The 27,075-nt window shown below is 40.8% G+C and overlaps 1 protein-coding gene across 5 annotated transcripts in view; it reads right to left on the bottom strand.

The window, feature by feature from the left end:
• The window catches only part of LOC122995165 (rap guanine nucleotide exchange factor 6-like), a 158,832-nt gene that overhangs the window by 89,312 nt on the left and 42,445 nt on the right, over positions 1 to 27,075 (bottom strand). For 2 of the 5 annotated variants that reach the window (XM_044370189.1, XM_044370188.1), the window contains exons 1-2: positions 5,837 to 6,808; positions 4,327 to 4,344 (exon numbers count right to left, since the gene is read on the bottom strand). In XM_044370189.1, coding sequence (XP_044226124.1) covers positions 4,327 to 4,344; positions 5,837 to 6,409 — 591 coding nt within the window. In that variant the 5' untranslated portion in view covers positions 6,410 to 6,808. Of the gene's footprint in view, positions 1 to 4,326; positions 4,345 to 5,836; positions 6,810 to 14,183; positions 14,254 to 23,408; positions 23,663 to 26,793; positions 26,878 to 27,075 lie in introns of those variants that run through there. The other 3 variants (XM_044370190.1, XM_044370191.1, XM_044370187.1) reach the window with 3 other exon arrangements.

The raw sequence follows: 27,075 nt of genomic DNA, 5'->3' as shown, positions 1-27,075 counted from the left end.
CGCACATAAAACCTAAATACTGTAGACATTTTAAAAACACACACAGAGCATATGTATACACCGAATAGCACTAAAAAGCCAGACACACCCAGACACTGAGAAACATTCACACGCACAGCACATGTGTGCTTTTGCCTACACGCAAATTTTCAGAAGCATGCACTCACTCTCTCACACACACACACACACAATAGTGACAATGTAAATGAAGCCAGGAACATTACGGGAATGTTAACAACTTCATCATTACATGATGCCAAGCAAAACTCTATAAAACTGACCGACACCAGTGAGCTCATTCCAATACAATCAGTGCAGGAAATTTACTTTTTCAACAAACCACCACAGTGGCTAGTGCTCCCCTGATTTCCTCAGTCTGTTCACTGTCTGACCAGCCTGTTTAATTCATGAAGGCTCTGATCAACCAAGTTTTACCACTTAATATGAATGAGAATGGTCTAATAATTCAAGAACAGCAAAAGAGCAGTGTGCATCTTCCTGTCATCCCATCTTGGTGACCTTCAAACCTGAGGAGAGGTTGAAAGATAATGCAGCTCTTCAAACCAGGTTACCATTCTTATGACAAAGCCTTTGTATGAGTCACACAATGACTTGCTCACTGCATGATGAACACAAACTTCCATTTAACCTGACTGTAAGCGGTGACGTTCAGGTAACTTGAGTAATGTCACTGCATGACGAGCACAAGCTCATCAAATTGAGTTAATATGATACCACCAAAGTCAGCATCATCAAGGTAAAGTCATTGCTAATGGATCCCTAAACAGAAAGCTTATATATAAATTTAGTACTTTCTAGCTTAGCTATGCTACAGGGTCTAAACCTAAAAGCTCATTTTGACCTTGGAAACACTAGTTAACAAAACAATCTCACCACCAGGGCCACCAGTATTACTGATAGGGGGGCTTCAGCTGTTTACTCGGGTAGTGGTACGTCCCCATTTACTACCAAATATGTACCTGACATCAAACTCATTTGCCCATTTGGTGTGGTTCATTCCAGCTAATGTGAAAGCAACCAATCAAACTCTGGTGCAGACCGAACAACCGGACTGAGACTACCTGAAACGGAGGTTCTTGGTCCCCTTTCCAAGCAGACTCTGGTCAGTCATTTACTACCAAATATGTACCTGACATCAAACTCATTTGCCCATTTGGTGTGGTTCATTCCAGCTAATGTGAAAGCAACCAATCAAACTCTGGTGCAGACCAAACAACCAGACTGAGACTACCTGAAAAGGAGGTTCTTGGTCCCCTTTCCAAGCAGACTCTGGCTCAGTCCGTTTGTGGTCTGTAGATCTGTAAACATGAAGTCCCACAGACAACAGGTAACTCATTCATTACTGTATGCGTATATTTATCTTCTCTGGTGTCACAAAGGGTTCATAAAGAAGTAACTGCTTATGAGCATCATTAGCTTCAATAGACTGTAGATCATTGTAAAATCAAATATCTACTATCACATAATACTATGATTGGTCTGTTTGCTTTCAGTATACAAAGGAACCAAACCAGAGTCTGCTTCAATGCAGACCGAGACCAACCTCTTTAAGAGGTCTCTGTCTAGTTATTTGGTCCGGTTGTTGGAGTTTGTTTTAACCAAATCAAACAGGTTAGGTGTGAAAGCATCCTAAGTGAGGGGTAGGAACAGGGGGAATGAATCTACTCTTTAAAGCATATTCAACCTTCAATGGTTGAGCCCAGTGAGCAAGTGGCCCATACATCTTACTGCTGTTTAGGAAGAGGTTTGGTGTGAAAGTGTATTTGTTGCTTCCTGTGTGCAGAGATTTCTAATCAGTGACTAAACTCATTACCAAAAACTTCATGTGGGCAAGCAAGCAGGAATGACAACACTAAAGAGCATTTGTGTACTTTTAGACAGAAATTTTGCCCACAGCAGCTTTTCACGAACCTCCCCCCCTCTGCCTAAAAGAATTTTATTAGACGTTCGTTGGTGGCTGATGTTGGTTCACTGGTGGCTTTACATTATTAATGCAGGTTTGCACATTTAGCTCACGTGTGTCCCATATTACCCAGAGCACAGAACAAATGCTTAGCAACAAAGCAGTAGACGACTTCTTACACAGGAAGCTAGCTAACCACAGACTTTGCAAGAGACAGCGTTTCCGGTGCATACCGTCATTTCAAGAGGATGCTTCTTCATGCTCTGCACGTTTCAACAAGAATGTTTCAAGTCGAATGTAGTTACTTCACACACAAAGAGCTTTTCACAGCAACAAATGAACTCTAAGAAAACAAGTCAAAACAGACACAGAGTGTGTCTAAAAATCATATGACACATACAGTGCTACTGGCTTGTTTCTGAAATAGTCTCTCTCCTAACAGAAGTATTCAATTCAGAATTTAGCCAAACATTGATTCCTAAAACAGCACAACATAACACTTTGCGGATTTGATTCTAGTGTTGTACATACTGAACTATCATGTGCAGATAGCTCACCCCGCATCATGTTAAATTAATGATCCTGGGGTGCTGTGGAGTAGCCCGGCTGTAAAAGCCCTTTGAGCAGGTTTCCCCTGAAAGGCAAATGAGGTGATGGGTTCATCTATCTATCTTGGTTTGTCCTAAGAGAGAGACAGTAACCCAGTGATATCTTAATCAAGTGACTTTCTCTGTGTGCCTGTTTTCGTGCAAATTGTCTATATGTGTGTATGTGTGCGTGTGTCTAGTATGACTCTGAGTCATTAGTGAATCCCAGTGGTTTGCTATGTTAGTGAGAGAATGCACAGGATCTTCTGTCTCTCGCCCTGCTGGGAGAGGAATCAGGTTTCTGGATCAATGAGAATCAATCACAACCAGAGTCATCGCAGAAAATAAAAGACATAAGATAAAATAACAAAGTAAAGCTTTAACTAATCAGCAGTTTGTCTTTCTCTGCTTCTGAAAGCCGGTAGACCTTCTCATTGGTGTGATTTGTTGGTAGTAGATGTCTATTATTCTATATACTTCCACCCTTTTTTCCTCTGCTCAAGATACAAGAGGTGCAACATTTTCTTTCTTTTTTTTTTCTCAATTCATAGCTTTAGGAACTCCATTCACTCTGGAGCAAGCCATTAAGAGACGGAGAGAGAGAGAGAGACACCAGCGCACACCAGTGATAATGGATCACTGATGTTATTATGGTTCAATAAGGCCCCTAAACAACATCCTCTGATCCACTGCCAGAAAAAACGGTTCTCTTTGAGCGTGTATATGTGTGTGAGTGTGTGTACAATATACATTTATAGCCTGTGTAACATCCGCTCATTAACATTATGTCATCACAAATGGGCAACCCCCTGACATACATTAAAAAAGAAAAAGAAAAAATACACCGAGGTGTAGGGTTTTTATGACTTTTTAAAAACCACTTACTTGCTCAGTTGGTTTATTAATTACAGAGAGAGGGAACAGGTCTTTAACTGTTCAAATGATAAATTGATCAATGACCTCCTAGAGAATTCCATCCCAACAGCCACAACACTTTACTTGAAAATTCAAAGTCCGCAAAATTTGAATTCTTATTTGATGATTTGAGCAATTTCAAGTGTTTGATTTTTGTAGGGATACATTTCTGGTTGCTAATATTCAGACACCCGGTCAAAGAATGATCCTCGTCACGATGTTACCAACGTAAAAGTCACACGTTTTACAACAAGGCTATTTCATTGCTGCATGGTTGCCACATCAAAAAACTGGTTTCAAAATACTAAATTTGGAAGGTGCAAAGAAATCGACTGGTGGTACTGTCATCTATCTACCAAGAGTGCATGTGATGGTGAGAGATAGTGGTTCTGGTGTCTCACAAATCAAATAACTTTAATTTCCACTTTACCAGAATATGATCTCTTTATGTTAATCTGACCCAAATCTGAGGGAGATCCTGGAAATGACACGTTCAAGTTGTCTGAAACGTCTGTCCCAGCAGGTTTAAATGTCAAAACAAAAAAAAACGCTTCGTCCACCATTTGTTAACCAGTCAGTTGTTGTTTCCAACACGCATCTGTTTATTCCACAGTTAGCCCCCCCTTCCTATCTGCCACCCACAATGTCAGCAGACAGCAGTTTGTGCATGTGTGGCTGCCTTGAAATGACCCTCTTTTCCCAACACTGCCTGTTTCTAAACAACAAGTGCCTCAATCGGGAGTGACTCACATACACACACATTCACGCACACACGTATGCCAGACACATCAACTGAAATATCCTGACAGATGTGGAAATGCTCAAAGAAAAAAAAAAAGGGATGGAGCGGAGACAGACATAAATTGAATGGGAATGTTTCATTTTTGTATTTTCTCCTACCTGGTTGTTGACATAATCCTGAAGACATCAGCAGAAACATGAAAAGGGAAGAGAAACAAACAAAATAGAGTTATAACGGGACAGTATGCAAACTCTGTATGTCTGTGTGTGGTGAGAATGAAACAGGTCCAGCCCAGCATATCATACACTTCAAATGTATATTCTCATTTAAGAAACGAAAAGTGAGCATGTCAGTCACTTAACAATAACCAGAGTATCATACACGTCATAACACAATGATCTTGTGTAACTGACGTTTTTCTTTTTGCTAAATGTGTCCCCAGCTCATCCTTGCCCCCCCCGATCTTGCTCTAATTTAATTCAAGACTAATGTAATCCTCTGTATTTCCAGGACATTCGCACCGTTCCGCTTGTTTTTTTGTCTTGCGAGTAGTGCTGCGTTAGCACATCCGAGTGGTTGTCCTTTACATAATAAATGCAGTCACAGAAAAGAATGTGGTGGGATTCGGCGACGCTGAAGGCTAGAAATGTAATTTAAAAAAGTGGGACAATCACCAAGAGAATAGGGAGGCAGGTAGGGTCGGCAGAGGACACTTTAAGCTCTCCATTAAGCTCCTTTGTAATGCCCCAGGGAGTTTGAGTGAGCGGGGAAAGTGAGTGTGTGTGTGTGTGTGTGAGTGAGTTAAGCACTGAAGTTTGTGTGCCTGTGTGTGTGTGTGTGTGTGTGCGCGCCTTTGTGACTGTGTGTGTGACAAAGCGTGGTAACTGGTGATTAGTAGAAACTGTAACTGACACACGGCTGGCCCCCGGTGATCCTATCAGAGAGAGAGGGAAAAAACTCAACCTCATTCAAAAAGGACACTCACACATGCTCATGAGTTTCAATACTTAACTTACACAAACCTCAACAATCCTGCCTGTCAAACGGCCTTTAAAAGGGACCCAGTTTACTTATCCCTACTAGACAAATCCCCTGTTTATTGGATATAAAATATAGGTTACATTATAATGTTTAGGGCTTTTCTCTTCTCTGTGAGCACTCTCGACAAGAATGCACCCTCGCTGTGCTGTAAATATAAATTGTCACAAAGCATTTTCTACCAGCTTTTGTTGTCCACCGGTCCTTTTAAATCTTACATCATCTTCTTGAGTCGAGAGAACGAGTAAACCGCTGATGAGACTCTATAGATCTGTGCACATGTAGACTGACGTTAAGTATTACAGAGAGAATAGCAAGATTTGACAAGTAGATGCTTTAGACTGAGGACACTTTAGAAGATCTTTCTACCAACAGTCTATTATGATGAATCCCTCTGAAAACAGCCTGCTATTATCTAAAGATACAGAATCTATCCATCTATGCATGTTTAGTGAAAGACATCAAATGTTAAGAAGCATAAAGTGTAATTGTGTTTAGTTATGGTTCTACATCAATCTAAGATGCAACAATACACAACAACAACAATACCTCTGACAACTGCATTCAACAAGTAAATAATAAAACACAGCTAGCATTAGCTTCTGTTCCTAGTAGTGATGTTACTCCTACCGTGTTGTAGCTGGCGGGTTCTTGGCCGTCTGTGATGAGTTCCCGCTCTCCCCTGGGGTTGACCCTCCTAAAGCGCCGTCTGGACCTCCGCTGGGATCCCTCTCTCTGCAGGAAGCTGTCGTCCCCCTCGCTGCCGTTATCCACCTGCAATAAACAGTCGACACCCTCCTCAGAATAGCAGCTTTTAGGGGACTTACACCGGCAACCTTCAGGCATGTGGGGGCAGCTGCAAAACTGATCCTCACTGCTGGAGACCTTAGAGTATGGCTCAGAGCAGCGACGTTTTAGTATTTCAGATTTTTGGGTCTTAGGTTCAGAATTCCAATTTGTAAGCTCCAAGTTCTGTGTCTTAATTTCTGATTTCTGGTTCTTGTAATCCAAGTTTTGGCTCTTTAGTTCTGCTGAGTTCTGACAGTCGGAGTTGTTATCCTTAAACGTGTTCTCCTCCTTTTTCCGTGGCTCCTCTTCATGTTTTGGAGATTCTGAGATTTGGCCCTGCTCTTCTGCTGGCTCCTGGTTGAACATCCAGTTCTTCCAGAGCGCAGAGAGCCGGTGCCAGCGGAGCACACTCATCCGGACGCGAGGACAGGATCAGAACAACACATAAAAGCAGGAAATACCACAAGAGGGGAGGGAAAAAAAAAAAAAAAACCCAGCAGGGAAACACTTCTGTTCAAAAGATGAATAGAAGTGTTGCGTCCAAATTTTTTAAAACGTTCCAAAATCCTGAGGGATCCTGCAACATTTACATCCTCTGGGGCAAGCATCCAGAACAAAAGAAAGGAAAAAGAAGCAAATTAACAATGAACAAACAAAAAGATCGCTAACGGAGGACAGAAAAACGAGGGTTGTCTCTCTTTTTATCACAGATTTGGAAAGTTGTCTTCTTCTGAGGGCCGAAGAGTTCAGCTGCTCCACACGTTGCATACTCACAGACTTACTCACATGCTTGCTTGTTCACTCTGGCTGTCTAACAAGCGCACAGAGCATACACTGAGCGCACAGTTTCCTCCAGGAAACCGTAAATACGCAAATATCCTCGCCTGGCAGAAAAAAAAGAAAAAGAAAAAAAACAGCAGGACACACAGATTCCGGCCATACAATTCATTCCCCGTAATCTTTTTGAGCTGGTCTGTTGTTGATGGAGGAATTTGTTTTCTTTCTCCGTTGCATAATGTTAATTAAGTCAACAGCCTCATTATGTCACTAATGATAGTACTTAAAAATAAATAAAAATAAATAAAACTTTGCCTTGTCATTCAAACTGTTAGTTTTTACTGACTTTTCTGAGCTTAAGTGTTTCTTTTTGTGTACTTTTTTTCACTTAATAACTTTTTTGTGTGTATTTGTGTGAGGTGATTTTGCTACTTATTTTTCATTTTGCTTCAACTCTTCTTTTATTCATTTTTTTTTTTTATAGCTGAATGTTTCATGATTGATATTTTGAATTTTGTTTTTTTGTTAAAAACACTCAAAACATTCACACTCTACCCTTTCTTCTGTTATGCTTCTTCTTTGTGTAGTGTTGTTTACTTACCAAAACATGTTTGTTAATTAAACTGTCCTGTGTGATTCTATTGATTAAGACATTACATTTTTTTTTTTTGTCTGTCCATTTATCTATCAAATCACATATCAGTCGGGGGTCCACAATTCTTACTTGACTGTCATAACAGGTTTATTGTGAGTTTGTTGCTAGCTGTCAGAGCCTTGTTTCAGCAGTACACTCCATCCTTTCCTGTATCCAGTATATTGATCGGATAACTCCTTATAACAGATGTGCCCCATGTTTTCTGTTTGTCAGGTCAGAGCAAAATTAACTGAATACATATGCTAATGTTTGAACATTTTTAAAACTGCATCTTCTTGCCACTTTTCTTTCTGTCTGGCTTACACGTCTTCACTATGCTACCTCACAAACCCACAATACATTTACCAATTATCCAAAACAGTGTGTGTTATGAATGCCTTCTTGACTTTGGAACCAGTAAAATTATAAATAAAGTTATTATCATTCTTATAAAGGACTGTTACAAAAGTATAAAAAAACATTATGGGCTAGGTTTAAAATGATAAGGCCACAGTATCAAAGAAAACGTTAAAATGGTTAGGAAGGATATTTCATCAGTCTTTCAACTTCCCCTTTTAAACTTACAGTGTCATAACGCACATGGTATGAAAGAGTAAGACTGTGTCATGCTGTAAATACTCAACTGACTGTTTTTGTAAGTGGCCACTGTGTTTTTCCCCCCAGACCTCAGGTCAGTCATGCGTATGCACAGAAGTCTTCAATACACAGACCCATGATCCGCCACAAAGAGTTATGAGGAGATAGGACTACTGTGTTTGTATGTGTGTGTGTGTGTGTGTGTGTGTGTTGAGAGGGAGGTCGAAGAGGAGCCAAGACTGAAGTTATGCCTGTGTCCACCTTCCTATATTCCCACGTGTAACATATACAATAAAACTCATGAAAAGACTAGGATTATAATTCTCAAAAGCAAACATCACACAGCTGTTTGAGTGTAAGCAATCTTACAAATTGACCAGAAAACTCCTTTAAAATAAACCATCACGGAGAAGATTTTCTGTCACAGCTGAAATGGGATTCAAATAGCTGCTATAGGTTGAAACAGACAGAGGAACAACCTCACATGAGGCAGTTCTACTACAATACGGACTACCTACTGTAGAGTGGGTAGCTGAACTGTAATGGACTCTGAAACAACTGCATGATGGATAGTTCAGCTATAAAATACAAAATAACAGTTGTAAAAGGGGGCTAGAATTGGTATCAATGTGTCCCTTCTCAAGGCCAAAAAAAAAAAAAAGTCTTGTTTTAACGAGCCTCATGGGACAAACAGCTTGGAGATAATACAGAGGAAATTCGGGGAGGGGGAAGGTCAGAAATGTACCAGATGTACTTTCATGTCAATCCTGTGACCATATAACTAACTCTCTGTCTCACTGTGTATGTGCCTCTCTGGCTACTAGACAGAATGAAACCCCCCCCACCCCCCATCTACCCCGTGACCACCAGTTCTGTCAGCTATTGAGAGCTCTTGCCTTTCTTTTTTTTCTGACTGACGGTCATGGCCATAATGTGACCGTATTTCCTGTTTCCTCTGTCCATTTAAATACGTGTGTGTGTGTGTGTGTGTGTGTGTGTGTGTGTGTGTATGACTAACTTCTCATGTACTCATCTGTTGGTTTACATTCCTCTGTCTATCTGATGGCATACCTACCAGTATGCATCACCCCCTTCTGCTATCTTTTTTTTGCTCTATTCATCCATTCCTTATTCCCGTCTTCCCACTGCTTACTTCTCTTCATTCCCCTCTGTTCCCATCACACACACACACACACACACACACACACACACACACACACACACTAAAACACGCCCCCGCTCTGTCAGTCTGTGAATGTCACTCCTGTGACCAGAGTCATGACGACAGCCACAGATTACACTACCTCTACTATTCCCATGGACCTAATTAGCTGATTGGCTGCAATGCAGTGTGACTCGACCATAGTCCCTCTGCTCCAGTGTTTATGCATTTATCTGGGAGTGTGTGTGTGTGTGTGTGTGTGCGTGCATGTTAGTGTGTATTGTGTTCCTGACAGTTTTTCTTGTCATTTTTTAGTCCCCAGTGTTACAATGATTATCCAAAAATTCTTATTTTTCATGTTGGAAAGGCGTCATTGATGACACTCACTGCTGAGGTGCAGACATCATTCAGGTCAACCACTACGGTCAATGCTGGTGTGTTTTTTTTCTTGGATTTGGGAGATGACATGACACATTTTTCTATGTCTGTTCAGCTATTCAAGCAATTTTCTCCGATCTATAGCAAAACAAGTTGCTGCTGCTGCTGCCTGAAACTTGACATGCATTAATTACTTTGCAGCACAAGGGTTTACCCCAGAAACACTCCACTTGCGCCAAACTATTAATATAGACACAAGCAGCACTTAAATAGATGAATATTCACAGTGAAACAACTCCTTCGGCTTGAAAGAAGAACATGAACATGACTATGTTAATATCTTGACCTGAGATTTGCATGACAATAGGATTGAGATTTGCATTTGACAACAGAGGTCCAACCTGCTTTTGAAGCTAAAATCTGTTGAAAAAGCGCTGGACTCCTGTACACATAATGTTTTGAAGAAGGAAATCAGTTCAAACCTTTGTCAGGCATTAAATTATCAACAAAATAACCATCTCTATGTTTAATAATGAATCTAAATGCTACATATATGTCAACATAACTACATCAAAAAACTAGAAAATGGGCTGTAGAACAATATATATTCTCAGAGAGCTTTTCTTTCATTGGTTAAGATAAATCAACTGTTAATTTGTAGAGTTACGAACAAAAACATCTCACATCAGTCTTAGACACAGAAGCCGCTGTCAAAGCCTCATGGGAGCTGTAGTTAAACTTGTTCAGCAGAAGCTAGCCTGGCAGCCGAGCGGTACTTTGGCTTTATAGTGTGCCAGCACCTGCTTTAGTGTATTGTACTTGTTCTTGTTTACTTCCTACGAGTTCAGATCCAATGCCCCACCCTGCTCCGCTGTGCCACGGCTGGTATAAGCATTACAGAACATTAACAAGGTGGACAAGATGAGGATATGCTTGGATATTAACAATAGCCTCTACACAATCTAATTTCCTAGTTCTCAGACAAAAATGCGACCGCTTAGACATGAAAACAGACATGTACATATGTGTAGACACAGAAAGGCACCTCATGTTATTCACACGGCTCTGATGTGCTCCTCTCCTCCTTCCCCCTCCACATCACCCGACATCTTTTTCTAATCTCCCAGGACCATACAGGAGACGATTTAATACGAACCCAGGTAAGTTTAATTCAAACCAATTTTATTCCCTCAGACACAAACTCTTTTTTTTTTAATTAAATTTGATTTGATCCTTTGTTCCCCCAGGCAACTGAGTCAACTGAGCATGTAGACTCTTTTCCTGCTAACTCCACATTCACACATGACACAATCATACCTGGAAGATCATCTGTACCACCACTCTCTTTTACTGTAGCAACAGCAACTTACTGGACCCACATGGGGTAGTTTAGGATTAAGTGCCAAAAGCTCTTGTTCTGATGTCCCTGAACTATTATTATTTGCGGCCCTGAACGCCAGAAAATCCTTGAAGCAGCCTTGACGCATGTCAGTCATGCGTCAGGGCTGCTTCAAGGATTTTCTTGTAATGTTTAAGCAAAGATATGTAGAAGACATCTCATTTATTGTAAAAAGGAGCAGAGGAGGTATAGAGAGATATATGAGTAAGCCGTCTCTTTCTACGTTGGCACGTTTCCCTTCCGAGGTCTACAGTTCTCAGACATCACAGTCAAGCGACAGTAAATTACAAACAACAACATGATGGTTCTGAATCACAGTTGTTGCTTTGTCGCTGCTCTGTTGTCAATCTAATTTATGTAACTCCGCATGGTCCTTTAGATGCGCTGGTTATGCAATGCACAAAAGGGACTTTTAGTTCCTGTGTTAGTTGCTGCGGCTCTTTGTTTCCGGAGACTGTTACATGATCGCAAAGGGAATCAGTTGATGAGAGGCGAATTTTACTCATTTACTTTCTCCTTTTCCTAGTTTGTGGTTCTGTTCCAAACACTCTGTCTTTTATCTGTAGCCTACGAGAGACTCATCACTGCTAATTTATTCAGACCCTCCCTCTGTCTTTCTTTCTTTCTCTTTACTGTCAACAATCCAAACAAACACCACACACAATAAACACAAATTATGAGTTCTGTTAAGCTCTGATTTACAGTTTTTCTATATACTGTATGACTGAGCTACGTGTGAGTTGCTTTACTTTGTCTAATAATGTTCAGCAATTTACTGAAAAAGCATTTTGATTAAAGTCAGACCGACTGTGTGCATGTGATATTCATTTTTTTGACTGTTGATATGCCATCATTATTTATTGTGTCGGCTAAAGCTGAATGATTGATGACAGCTAATTAATACAATCACTTGAGCAGAAAAAAGGTTTCAAACTTCAGCGAGAGATTACCATCTTTGTTCTCTTCAGCTGTAGAGGAAACATGACTTCCTGCACACCAGGGGATTTTTCCTTGTAAAAACTGCCCGAAGCACCGAATATAAAAGCTTTCAGAGTGAAACTAGTTAAATGATTATTATGTTACAGTAATCAGCAATAAAGAGAAGTAAAACTGTAGCTGGGGGAGCATCACTGGAGCCGAAGACACCAACAGACTTAATAATCTGATTAAGAGGGACGGCTCTGTAATTGGCTGAAAACCAGACACCTTTGAAGTCGTGGTGGAGAGGAAGACATTGAACAAACTGTTATCCATTATGGATACTCCTGACCACCCTCTCCACCACCTACTGGACACACAGTGGAGCACTTTCTCTGACTAGACTGGACACAACATAACACAAAGATCGTATACAGGAAATCTTTCCTGCCCAAAGCAATAACATCACCTCTGTCTAACGGAGAACTCTCAGTTTTATAGTTAAACCAAACTCCACTCTGTCCATCTATCTATCTATAATTCACTTTCATTTACATGAAAAATCTTGCACATTATTGCCTCTGTTTCACTCTTAATCCGAGTCTCAGTCTGTCTGTAAGGGTAGATAAGGTTTCATCATGGCTACAGTGATGACAGTTATGTAATTCAGTACCAACATAGTAACAGAAATCCAAGATGAGATGTTTCTTACAAAATTCTGTACAAAAACTAAAACATCTGAGAGTCTTCTGACCTCACAGTTAGAGGACAAGGATAAAACACAGTTCAATAAGCCACAAGGTCAAATCTGTGCCGTGTTTTTAGTTCCCTATTCAATAGCATTAGTGAAACTAGTGCTACCTGCTGCTTTCGGTGTAAAATTGTACTGCTTATCCTGTCTCATCCTATCTGATCCCTCTAGTCCCTCAGACACGGAGACTCAGGAGAGGGAAGGTGGGCGAGCAGGAAGGACATTTAGGGGGGGGGGGAAGGAGAGGGAGACAAAGAGACTTTGTAAGCACTGCAACCTTGTGGAAACGCACAGAAACACACTACATACTTATATGCAAAGACGAAGGCGTGATAACCTTGAGCTGAACGAATTCTTTAAGATATTCACCGCAGTTTTCAAACAGCTGGTTGTGGAAAAAAAAAAAGACTTTTTGAAGATGCAAAACATCTTTCAGACTAGTCCTGGACATACTATTACTCCAAGAAGAAGATCACGTTTCAAGCTTTTTCTCACATAAAAAGAAATATGAAATACTTCCATTAAAGCATTAATGTAACTTTGTGTAGCTCTTCTATCAGTCACATACTCACATACTGTCCTGTCAGGCTCTATGAGGCGGTCAGAATGATTTTATCTGGCTGTTAATATTTTTCAGACTGTCATCATGACATTCTTTGACGGATGTGACAGATGATTCGGTCCATTTATGCGATAAAAAGGCGATGGCAGACACTTTCGACTGCTTTTCACTCGTCAGGAATTTATTTCATCTGTGACAGAAAAACTCGTTACACGAGCCATCAGAAACTCCGGCGGGTTAAATGGGACTTACTAAACAGTTTTAGGGCTGACTAATTCTAAAAGACAGCTATGACCAGACTTGAAGGAACTTAGATTAGCAACATTTAGGCTACAAACAACTTATAATGCAAGAATCTCTGCCGGGGACCTGTGTTTTTGATTTTTTTAGGGGATTTTTTTTACTTGACAGGTGACACCTCAGAAACAGACATGAAACTTGGGGAGTTTCCATCTGATGTTGATCATCTGATTTTCTATTCCCCAAAAATGTTCCTGGGCTTGAATACTGCAACAATATTTGTTTGTTTTGTTTTTTTTTTTAAATGGCAAATGCTTTGGCGATTAATTCACATCCTGCTAATGAAGATCACTTGAATTTGAGTTTGAGGACAGAGATACATTACATACCGGGGGTACAGCGGGGAAGAACAGAGATGGTGGAGACAGACAGGAAAAAGGGAGGGAGATGAAAGAAAAGGGTGAAAAAGGGACAAACAAGAGAGGAGTACAGAGGGGAAAAAAGGATGACGGAGAGATCAAATAAAGATGGAAAAACAGGAATTAAATCAAAGGGCAAAGATGGGAGAGGTGGGAGGATAAAAAGGTGGTGGGAGGTGAAGAGACAAAGACAGAGAGAGAGAGAGAGAGAGAGAGAGAGAGAGAGAGAGAGAGAGAGAGAGAGAGAGAGAGAGAGAGAGAGAGAGAGAGAGAGAGAGAGAGAGAGAGAGAGAGAGAGAGAGAGAGAGAGAGAGAGAGAGAGAGAGAGAGAGAGAGAGAGACTCTACTCACCACAATCATTTCTGACGGCTCCAAAGTGATGCATTCACAGCCTCGTCTGCCCCCCAGCTGCTTTCCAAAACTGCGGAGAGAGCACACGCGCACAAGTGTTACAACAGAAACAAACCCAAGGCAAAGAAAAGACACTGTTCACACGACAGATGCAGTCAATCACATCCACCCACCCACATGTGAACACCAGCATTATATGAATCACAGTAATTTCCCAAATCAAAGAGAAGAACTGGGATTAAATGTAAAACGATACCAAAAGTGTTTAGTTTTTACACGATGTGAGAAGTAACACTGTGTACTGTGTACTAGAATCTATCTACCTGGCAATAAACAGCAGTAACTCTTATACAAAATATTTGGCACATTAACTATTAAAGAGACAGAATTCCTTATACATTGATGCAGCTTTAATTTTCAGTCAAACTGCTACTAATACTTTCATAAAAGTAATACCTCCAATATCTTATGACATTTTCAAACCAGTTTTTTAATGATTTATTGCACTCTTATCCTTCTAAAACCTTTCCGACATGTGAGATACACTCTTGTCAATAAGAGAAACACAACAAACAAAGACAAAACAGTCCTCTGACGTGGCTCTGTGTGTATTAGAGTAATACAGCTGAACCAACAGTTTGTGGTGAAGGTCTAACCGCTGAAAAAAAGGAGAGTGATTTGAGTAGATCAATAAGCCTTTGCGGCTGACACATCGACATATCTGTATATAGTCCACAGAGATTAGAAACATGGTCAGTGCTTAACCAGCTTAATCAACCAGCAAGATATTTTGGACACACACAAAAAAAAATGTTGGTCATTTACATTAAAATTCATCATTCAAATCAACAGATACAAACGGACCACAAGAGTTTCAGTCTTCATACCTGAGTGAAGAGGTTTATAATACTTAAAACTGGAACTATACTTCTCAAGAGAGGTCCAAAACAAGAATAAACATCAACAAAAACAAATGTAAACATGCTACATACAAATATAAAAAGAACCAGTCATGTGCAGCCAATCAAGGAACTATCTTTGGCACAATATGCCGCCTTAACATATGATAACATAATAGAGGAGGCTTGTTTGAGTTTCATAGAATCAATGTGTTTTGTGTAATTAAGCTATCAATAAAGGCTCTTTTGTGTTGCCACAGATGAGAAAGGCAAATGATGAAAATCTCACCAGATGTGACGGACTTTTCTTCCGTACGTACCATCTGTTAGTGTTTAGCGTAATTAGCACATTGGCCTTCTAAAATAACCAGCTGCCTCATTCACGAGGACCGTTTTGAACTGGCCAAGATCAGGATCAAACCGTGTTACCAGTAAACATGATGTTTTTGCACAATGTGAGTCTTTGTTTGCAGGCCTCGCAGGTTCAGCCCCAGTCTGCTGGGCTGCTGGCTGTCGGAGAGCAGCTGATGCCGTGGTGAGACCGTCCGGGTCAGTCTGCTCTTTTGTCGTCACATGGATATTCAGCATGACATCTTAGTTCACTCTGAGGACGTGTTTGGTGACACGATGGTAAAAAAATGTCTCTGTATGTCTTTTTCATCACAGCTCCAAGTAATAAAAATACAGAAGCAAGACATTTTGGCTAGAATTTTTAAATAGATTTTTTTATTTGTAGCAATGTATTAACATTAAAAGTAAAAACACAAAAAAGTGTTTGACTTTAAAGGCTCTGAAAATGTCTTTTCTCAATCATCCTCTCACCAGGAGTAATTGAATCCTACTTGATCCCTCTATTTTCTGCCAAAGAATGAACATGATAGAACTCTAACATGATAGATTTCTGCTTCTCTTTTTTTAAAATCTCGTCACATATACTTCAGGCAACCAGGATTTAGCAACATATGAGTCAGAATCTGACGACAGCTCATGAAACGTCCATTACAAAGTTGCAAAGATTAGTTGACTCATTGATTAGTCGATTGACAGAAAATTACTACTTTGACAATCGATTTGGAACAAAACAAGACATTTCAGGTTGCATCTTTGAGAAACAGTGATAGACATTTTTCTACATTTTCTGATATTTTATAGACCGAATGTCTGATTGACTAATCAATAGATAATGAAAACAATCTTTAGTTGCAGCTCTAGTCCGTTACAATTTGATAAAGGTGATGTTTTTCAAATTGCTTGTTTTGTCCGACAACAGTCTAAAACCCAAAGATTTCCAGTTTACTGCATGTGTCACAACACATCATTGCACCACATCTAACACGTCTTAAAATATGAACTCAATGTCTTAAGTCCATTGTCATAGAGAGAAATTGCTAAACATGTTTGCTAGATGTTTTTTTCTGATCGATACTAATCTGGATCATTCAGTGGATTTAATGTTGTCACAGTCTCGGCATGTGCCTCTGCGCGCTTATGTATGTCGGCAATTTTCAGCCGTCTCTGAAAAATCCCCTCCCACGTCTGTGTTTATGCATACGTTAATTAAGCATGTCTCTTGTGTTTCCCATGTACTGCGCAAGCGTGTGTAAGAGCGTAAGAGACACCCCGCCTGAACGGCTCAATCACTGTGTGCAGGATTCCCTGAGAACAGACTGGGCTGTGAACATGTCTCGCTCCCTTTGGCATGCGAAAGTGGCGACTCAGCGTTGTTTAAGAACCGGGGGGGATCGGCTGGTTTTAATTATGGAAGCGTGCTGAGCTGGGAGACAGCCAACTTTCACTCTCACATCTCCTCTCTGATTACGTTCTCACACCGTCTCTCACACGGTCTGTCCCTCATTCCCTCTAGTTTCTAATTTTTTTTTTTTTTTTTTTTGCTCTTCTTTCATTTCTCTCCTTCTCTTGAGGCTATTTTTATTGCTCCACTTCTCCTCCATTTTCTGTTTCTCTGTTGATGCCTTTCTACCTCGGTCTCTCCCACTCACCCCGTTCACTTTCATTTATTCATCTTTTCTTTCCTGTTGTTCTCCTTTTGCTTCCTTTTCCACATCCGGTCCACTTTACTTCTCTGCATTTTCTCTTCTGCTTTGCTGTTTTTCTTCCTCTCTCTTCCCTCATCTCATTCTGCATTCCCTTTCATCATTCCTTTCTCTCTTCCTACTGTTGGCCCTTTCTCAAAAAAAATAAAAAATAAAAAAAAGGCAAACTTTAATCTCATCACATCCTTAATCAGTTTCACACCGGCGCAGACATTAAAGCTTTGGTGAGTCACACGGAGGAGCTTTATCCACAGCCGTTGGAGACAACTACGACCGTATCTCATTGCAGCTGAACGAGGGCCAAATTAGCTGTGACTGGATTTATTTGACACTTTGCTGCCACACACACACACACACACACACACACACACACACTCAGACACATTGTGTATCCACATGTTCACAGGTTCACCTTAGAGCATCCATCCCTGCTGATCCAGCCCTACTGCTTTTTGGCAACACAACTGAGGCTCAAGAAATTATATTAGATTTTCTATAAGAAACTAAATCATTCACTGTATGTACAAAATATTACACACTTATTCTTTTCATTAAGTCCACCGGTCAGGTGAATCCAAGGACAGTGAAAAGCATCATCCCTTTATACCCTTTAATAGCCCTTACAGCCTTGACGGAGAAAGAAGCACAGAAGTGTGAGAGGGATTTTTAAACTGTGGCCCCAATATTTTGTACCTTCAACATGTGTGTATTTTTGTATCTGCATCAATAAGCCACTTGCTACATTACTGCCGGGAAATTCTGCTTTTGCTCACTTCCCTACATTGAGGTCAGAGGTCAGTGTCAGCTGCAGAAAGCATTCCTAGAGCTGCGAGGGGTTTTCTGTCATCTGTCAATGACACTTCAGTGTGGAAGATGCTTGCCAACACATGGGCTAGAACACCACGTCCGCCAGCTACTTACTTGCAAAATACCTTTACTTGAAATATCCTGAATGGGTTTAATCAGAAAAACTATTTTTTAAAAAGCACATAGTGCTGCCAACCAAAACCTAGTGAGTGAATAAATAAATGCAACAAAAATTCAGAGACTATCTATGTAACAGCTCCCATCAAAACATGAACACCCAGGCATGGTTTTAAGAGTTCCCAGGGAGGAATGCAGTCTGCTGGGCTCAGAGTTCTCTCAAAGCCCTTAGCCTGGAGGTCAGCCCGACTCTTGACAGATCTCTCCACACTCCACTGAGGCGAGACGCATGGTCCCTGTCAGCGCCGCACAAAGCCTGCCAAGCCTGCCAAGCCTGTCTCTTCACTGTTTGTGTGTTTTGTGTGTGTATGTGTGTGTGTGTAGGTTGGTGGGACAGGTTGTGTGAGACAAACAAAGCAGAAATGCAGTTTGTCAATGATAAAGGACCAGGAGGAGAGCTACAATCTGCAGACTTTTATGCATACTGTATGTATAGCGGTCTATCCGTGAAATCATGTCATGTGTCATGTGTGAATTGGAGCAGGGATCGATATTCAGGGAAATATGTACCGCCAATTTTCCCACCTCAAGACCTAGCAACATTTCAGGGAAAATGCTGGTATGGCTGTGGTGTGAATGAAAGCAGTAACATTGCGGGGACAAGCACGTAAAGGGCTACGTTCGTCTGACGAAAGACGCTTTCCTGTGGGGCGAGCGAACCAATCACAAGACTCTGCTGATGACATATTTGAATTTATGACTTAATTTATAACTCGCATTGCTTGTTATAACTAACAAGCAATGCGAGTTATTTTCTCTGGACAGATTCAGAAGTAAGGAAGCTCCTCTCAGTCCACGCATAAGAGATGTCTTCTGCCGCGTACATATACATCCAGCCCCCATCTTCTTCTTCTTCTGTTGAGTTTTATGGCGGTTGGCTTCCATAAGTGTTGCGTTACCGCCATCTGCTGGACTGTTCCTTGCCCCATCTATTCTGGGATTGACATGGCATGTGTGGAAAAGGTGCAAAACGGCGATGTTCCTGAACGTAGCTGCATGTGTGAATAGTGAAAATCACTAGCGGCGTCTGAAAGGTTATCCCTGCAATTTACCGGGAACTATGTGTGAAAGAGGCTTATGTGTGAGTTTGTGTGTGTGTGTGTATGTGTGGGTGTGTGAATTTTGGATGCAAGTAGACAAAAAACTAAAGTATACCTCTGTGCAGCTTCCCACGTTTACTTCCTCTTTCTCTGACCTACTGCTTTCCCACAGAAATAGTAGAATCAACAAAGTAGAGTCAACTCTGACTCTAAATAATTGTTGCCCCGAATGAACTGCAGAGCTGACACCGCTCTGTTTTCAGGTGGTGTGAATCTGTGTCTCACAGAGGAAATACAACAAACTCGAAACCACGCTGTGGCCAAATTTTCAGTCTGACAAACAGAACTGTGATTAGAGCGGGGCTGGAACGACACGCGACATAATCAGTTATGTCAATTACGTAAATGCGTCGATTTGCGTGGCAATGTTTATGTTCATCCATAATTATGGCAGCTCCCACTCCTGAGCATGTTGAAAATGATACTTTATCCAAAAAAAAAAGCCCAAACCGATTGTCAAAAGTGTGGGATATCTTTAAACAGAGACTTAATAAAACGGTGCTCTACACTCTATGTAAAACTGAAACTGCCTACCACAGCAGCAGCACGACCGCTATGTACGAGCATCTCAAAAGAAAACATCCTGGGGCTCTCTGACCTCAAAACGATGAGACAGCAGCGAAAGTATTTGGACGATTACAGCGAGTTTTGTGTGATTGTTGGTTGGTAGTCAGCGCCTGGGAGACGTTGTTGCGTCCTTATCTGTTGTGTTTCAGACTAGAACTCAACGAGGACTCCCTGAAGCAGATGCTAACGGCTCGTATTGCAACGCCGCTTTCCAGCACATCTGCAAGTTGTGAGCAGTTTGTTTATGTGCATGTAGACCTACAAAACTTAACAAAGTAGATTTCCATTAACGTTATGCTGTGAGTTGGTGTAAGCAACCTTTTGCAGATGAATAATACAAATGCATTTCTGATTACAGCTGGCACTAGGCATTGAAGTAAATCATACTCAACACTATCTACTGTAATTAATGGCAGAATACAGTGAATAATTGGGCCTACACTCTATGAATCTTAACTTTGTGATGAATAGTATCATTAGGTAAAAGTTTAAGTTTGAAATGGTTCCTTCATTCATAGATTTCAAGTTGAAACATGTCACTGACTTTATTTTTTTATGTTGAGAAATTTTTATTAGTAAAAAAAAAAAGTACTTTTAATGAGGAAATGCTTGAATAAAAAGTTGAAAGATGAATGGTACAGGTTGTGGTTAGTATTTATTGGTAAGTTCACCAATGGATTAATTGGCTAATCGGAATAATCGATAGAATAATCAAAAAAAAAAACAAAAATTGTTAGATTTATCGACTAATCGAAAAAATAATCTATCAAAAAATAATCGTTAGTTGCAGCCTTAGATTAGAGGTTTGTGAACTTGTTAAACACGTTTTCTTGTGCAGAAATAAAGAATATGAGTCTGAATTTTCACAACATAGCTACAGTATGTTCAGATATCCTTAACATATCGGATCAATGATGACAATCAATATCAAACAACTCAGGTGGTGTCAGATGAATTAATCGGAGCAAAATACACCAAATTACCAACATCAGACAATTCAACCAAACTCTTAGTTTGCCTTGTCTGCCATACAGTCAAACTGTGTTATGACAGAAACTAATTCAAGATTTGTTGACCCCCTCGGTGGTTGACACTTGACTACTTTGACATCACTATGTCCAACCTAAAGAGATTCATCTAAAAAGGTAATTTCAAGTCACTGAGACAATTATGTCTACGACCCCTCTGCTACGACTTCACTCAAATTTAATTATCCTATAAGTCACGTCCTTCACTGCTCTTCCCACAGCACTGAAGCTGTGCCTGTGCTGGATTTCAGCAGGTGATGATCTCTCTCCCCTCTTTTTCCTGGAGAAACAAGTCATTGGCAGAGGGGGGGAACAGGTTCAGCCCTGGTCCAGTGACAGCTGCAGCGCCCTGGGCAATAAACCATGACAGCCGGCACAGAAACTAATGCCACACACGAACACACACACACACACACACACGAACACCCTGAGCTGGTGTCAAAAGCCTGGAAAAACCAGCGATGTGAGCAAAAGTACACAACTGTGATATTAATAAAGGCAAATGTCTTGAAAATATCAAGAGAAAAAATCAGAATAGTTTATATAAATATTAAAACAGGCTTTGGATTTGTAAGGCAACAAGTGTGACAGCAGAGAGAGCTTTAACCGACAGGTGAAGATGTCTCATAAGCCAGGAACAAACCTTTGATCTCTGGTCAGCCTGGAGCCTCCCAGTTAAGGGAGATTTAGTTGATTAATCAATGTGTCAATCACTAGAAAATTAAACGGCTACCATTTTGTTAATCGATTAATATTTTTTAAGCAAAAATGCCAAAAAGTTGCAGGTTTTAGCTTCTTAAAAGTGGTTATTTAATGCTTTTCTTTATCATACACGATAGGAAACTGGATATCTTTGGGTCTGCGACTGTTGGTCGGACAAAATAATATATTTGAAAATGCCATTTTTGACTCTGGGCAATTACTACAAGCATTTTTCACCTATTTCTGACACTTCAACCAATTAGTGGAGTGGAGAAAATCCATAATAAAATAATGCAGATTAATCGATAATGAAAATAATCATTTGTTGCGGCCCTATTAGAGACTAAAAGGTGGAAAATAATCACTTCTTTAAAATTTATGATATACATTTGCAACATCATGTTTGTTTTTGTATGAATGTTACTTGTTTAAGATCTGCCACGACTAGAAATCACCAGCAAACCCGTGGAAAAGTTTCATGACCAACTACTTTGTTCTCTGAAAAAACGTGCCAAAAATGAACTAACTGTCTGCTCGCGCTAAACTTTTTTTGAAAAGGATTGTTTTTGGCAACAGCGAGAGCATCGCTTTCAAACTGAAGAGCTACGCTACGCTGCACAGTGCCTAGACAGCAATCTTTGAGAGTGTAATCTGAGTCGATAGAAAGTTTCAGAGAATTTCAGTCAAAAATCTAATGCAAACAGAGATCCAGGCCCGTTTAGCAACCATGTTTCCATGGTTATGACCAACAGCAAAGTAAGGAAACCGCAGACCGCAGTCTGACACAGACAGACAGACATACAGACACACACACACGCAAAAAAAACGAACAATATTCTACTTCTCATTTCTCCTGGCTGTTCTTCTCAGTAATACTAACCACTGTGACTCATACACAGTAAAGAAGACTGGAGGGGTGGCCAGCAGTCAACACTATAGACGGACCACCAGCACACACACACACACACACACATATAAACACAAAAACTGCCAGACACACTTCAAGGAATGACTTAGTGGGTCATTCAGAAACATTACGATTCATTTGCCAAAACAACAGTGTGATCAGTTCAGGGGCTAATTCAAACTTCAGCGTTTCAGAGAAAAACAGACAGCTGCTGCAAAAACTCCAAATGCAGTGAGTTCAAGTTTCTTCATAGCTTAGACAGAGATGACCGTTCACACTTGACTAAATGTAAATGTATTGCATTCTTGTAATCTTTCCTGAAGCACAGTAAGTTCCCTGAAAAACAAATGAACGGAGAGCAGCGTGATTTACTCGTGGAGCTTAGAGGAAGAAAAAAGATTCAAACAAATTCATGGTAAATGCACTAATATGTGGGAAATCCTTCTTCCAGTATCCTTAATATCATTGAGGACACATATATAGTTTGGTCTAGCACATAATGTGTCCTAACATTGTGAGTTTGCATTGAAATCTGGATTATTTAACTGTTTGACTCCACACTAAATCATTAATAAAATAAAACATTTGCCGACACAAACATTTCAACCTAGAGCCTTTAGCTCACTTTTTTTTTTTTTGTAATGTGAAAAAGAAGTCTGCTTCTCTTTAAGATAATCAGTGCAGATAAAGAACGACAACACACAGGGGTTAGCGGCGTGTTTTTCAGAGCTGTGGGGCCCAGCGGTGGTAAGCTATCCTGCCACAGCGCCATGGGGAATTCCTGGCTATGCAGTTGGTTAGACGATGATGGCAAGCAGGAAATGGAGCACGCTGGGTAGAAGAATGCACGGAGAATGAGAGAGGGAGTTTTGAAAAATCTCAAGTGAATTAGCCCGCAATTGCTGTTATGTTCCGTGCAGCGGCCAGTAAACTAAAACATGAGAATGAGTGCGAAAGAGACGTAAAAACTTTAGGATCACTAACCAGGAACGGGAATTTTAGGGGTCCACTTCTTTGGATTCCTTGTCAGTGTAGTAAAATCCAGCATATTATCCACAATGAGGGGGAGGAAAAGTTAAAATCCAGGTATAGATCCAAGTGTGTTTGTTTTATACTCCAGAGTGTGAACAAGGGAAAAGTTTCCTCAGAAAGCAGAAGTAGACGACTGTCAAGCTTTTAGTTTGTCTTTAACTGAGGGAGGAGTGTGTGTGTTCCCTCCCGCTCTACTCTGTTCTGTTCTGTCTGTCTGTCCGCTGGCTCCAGGGAGGTGTGTGTATGTGTGTGTGAGTGTGTGTGTGTCTGCATTTGTGTGTGTAGCCTGCTCATTTCCTGCCTGGATGTGCTTCTGGGCTCCAGGCAGGCAGGCTGCTCAGGAACACATGGCCAGCCACTGTTCTGCCAGGGGTTCCGCATTCCCCGCACACACACACACACACACACACACACACACACACACACACACACACACACCACACACACACACGCATACACCACTCCCCACTATTAGCTCCCTCCGTGACCCTTTCCAAGACCCCCTGCTGCTACTAGTACTCCAACACACATACACACCCTCCAGTCCTTTGGCAGCTACCTTCCCCCACCCCGCCCTTTACTCTGTTATCAACTGAACCACACTGGAATGAACACGAACACACACACACACACACACACACACACACACACACACACACACACACACACACACACACACACACAGAGTGCTAGCTGCCCTGAGGTTATTGATACTTGGCCAACTCCTTTTTTTTCTGCTACAGTTGGTCAGTTGGTGCTTTGCGTTGTTGTTGTTGTTGGAAAAACTGCCTTCACGTCGTCACTCTGGCTAATTTGACCTCTCTGTTCTTTCAACATGTAATCTCTACAAAGCCAGTCTTCGCTGCATAAACACTGCGACAGCATCAACTGTTGCTTTAAAAGGATAGGTTCACAATTTTTCAAGTCTGTCTTAAAACGACAGTCAGGTGCCCGTATGAAGATTCAAACAGGTTTTGCTCGCTGTAATCGTTCCTCCTGTTCATACTCACCATTAGAAGATCCCTTCCAAACACGCTTACAATGTAACTGATGTGGGGCAAAATCTACAGCACTCATTTTGAGCAAAAATGTGTGTTTCGACAGTGTTTTCCTGTTCAGCTGCAGTAAAAGGTTCATAACAAAAAGAGGGAACTTGGCACTAAAAAGACAGTAACTTTAAAAGATATTGACTTGACTAATTTAAACAGCTGAAGCTTCATATTAGCTTCAAATAAACCTTAAAATACATTTTTGTACAGAGAGAGGACTGTAGATTTAGTCCCCCTTCACTTACATTGAAAGAGCATTACGAATGGATCTTCTAATGCTCAGTATGAACAGGAGGAATGATTACAGCAGGAAAAACGTATTGTTTTAGGACAAACTTGCAAAATTGTGGAGCTATCCTTTAAGGTTTCATTTACTGTTATCAGTAACTGACAGTTCAAGAGGAGCATCCAGCATCTTAAAGTGCCCCTCCACTCAAAAAAATGTGTTTTTTTCTTCTTGTTCCTACAGTTGGATGTTTGAGCTTCACTGTGCAGAATTATGTACGTGCAGAGTTTGACACTAGAAGGCTGTTTTCACATTCAGCTGCTGAACGGGGGAAAGTTTTTCCGTGCTCATCGGAAATCTTTTTAAGGCATGTGCCCTACGAGCATGATTTGTGACATCACAACTAGTTCGGAAGCCAATCGTGGTCTAATATGCAACTGACACAAGTGAGAAGTGGAAACTTAAATCCTACGGTGCGCATACACAGAGCGGACCTTTCGGTAAAGTAGGAGACATCTTGCATCCAGCAAATGTACCGTATTCATGCAGTTTATTCCTGTAAAGTGGTCCATAATTTTTCATGACATTCCCTAAGGATTTATTAAACTGACTTTTCCTCTTTGGGATAAAACTTACAAAGCTGCTTCCTTTTCTAGGAATTCAATTCCTGGTAGGAACTCTGTTAATGTGAATGGATGAATGTGTGTAAGACCATACTTCTGCAATCATTCTCAATTTGAGGCCAACACCCTTTAGTCGGCGAAGCTTTCAGTTCAAAAGGTCAGAATTTTTTTTGAACTAGAAATAAATGGACTGACGGTACCTGGCCCCCCTCCTTTCCGTTTCTGGCATGTGTTGCTTCTGTTTCAATCCAACTACAACAACGGAGGGAAGGTAAACATGGAGCCGAGGGCCGACCTCAAGCAATTTACATTACAGTTTTCCCTATTACAATTAATTCCAGTGTTTAAACAGGTGCAGCATGTCGGTTTAATCAGTTTTTGGCAGTCTGGCTGATCGGAGGGGGGGGGGGGAGCAGTGCCCGAAAATGTCTTTTAATCTGAGTTAATCAGATCACTTGTTCCCAATGGATCTCCACCCAGAACTCTGAGCTCTTCCCTGACCAACCAATGAAAGGACAAAGATTCTTGACTGACATGTGATGCTGGTCCTGAAGCAACTGAAACTGAAATGGGGAAAACAAAAGTCTTCATATCAATCATCCCAAGTCTGCAAGCTTTCCTTTTACGGTTTCTGAAAGCTGACTCTGCATTCAAGTCATGTAGCTGCCCATTTTGTATAGATATTGCCTGCTTGCCCATTATGGACAAGATATTACAGACACATTTTAGTTTAATGCAACCCAATGCCACAAAGTACACCCTTCAAAATGAGACAATGGAGGCGAAGACTCCAGGAAGTTGCTAAGCTAACCGGCTGCGTGCTATAGCTCCATCCTTGGGTTTTATTTGTTTAACATTTTTGAAAAATGTCCTGTTTGACTACCATGTAAACCTTGCTACGTATATAATTTTAAACATGTCATAATATTTAATCAATGCTAAATCACTTATTCAAGTCTTAGCCAATGCTTCCAACAGGAAGAGGTTTTGCCTCATTTTGAGTCAACCCTGCTGAAGGTGACTGAATGAGACTTCATGTGAAACTAAAAATCTTTTCTGTGTAGCTCAACATATTTCACACAAGTGTAACATACAGGTGTGGGTGTTTTTTTTTTTTTTTTAATGTGCAAGTATTCACCGTTCTTACTCATGTCAGTACAACCTGACAGTCTTTTCATACTTTACAGCTCTGTGACACGCCGTCTCCATTTTCGTGTTACAGCTGAACACGCACACAGACGGAAACACACAAATACGCATACACACTCAGTCTGACAAGGTGGCGAGATAAGGTAGCGTCATGTGTAATGTCAGACAAATCTCACCTTCTACCTCCTTGTCTCACCCCATCATGATATCGTTCTCTCTTCTTCTATGTGTGTGTGTGTGTGTGAGTGAGTGTGTGAGTTTGCGTGCTTGTGTTGCTGATTTGTACATACCAGCACCTTGCCAGGTACATGTGCTCCTTGACAAAGACCGACCCAGAGAGCAGGATGTACCAACAGGTAGCGATGCTGTCTGGGCTGGAACAGAGAGAGAAAGAACACAGTGGTGTGAAACACTGCGACAGTCTGTGCTCACAATCTAATGTGTTGGAAAATGCAGACGATGTTGTACTTTTGTTACATTTTATGAATTCACTTTCCCTCCTTGGCAATCGTTTCTTTTTAAAAGTCATTATGGTCTCAATCACTAAATTCTGACCCTCTAATAATCTTTGA

Source organism: Thunnus albacares, chromosome 13 (assembly GCF_914725855.1).
Source record: "Thunnus albacares chromosome 13, fThuAlb1.1, whole genome shotgun sequence".
Lineage (NCBI taxonomy): Eukaryota > Metazoa > Chordata > Actinopteri > Scombriformes > Scombridae > Thunnus > Thunnus albacares.
Note: the sequence above shows the minus strand (reverse complement) of the source record. Positions and strands in the feature narration are given on the sequence as shown.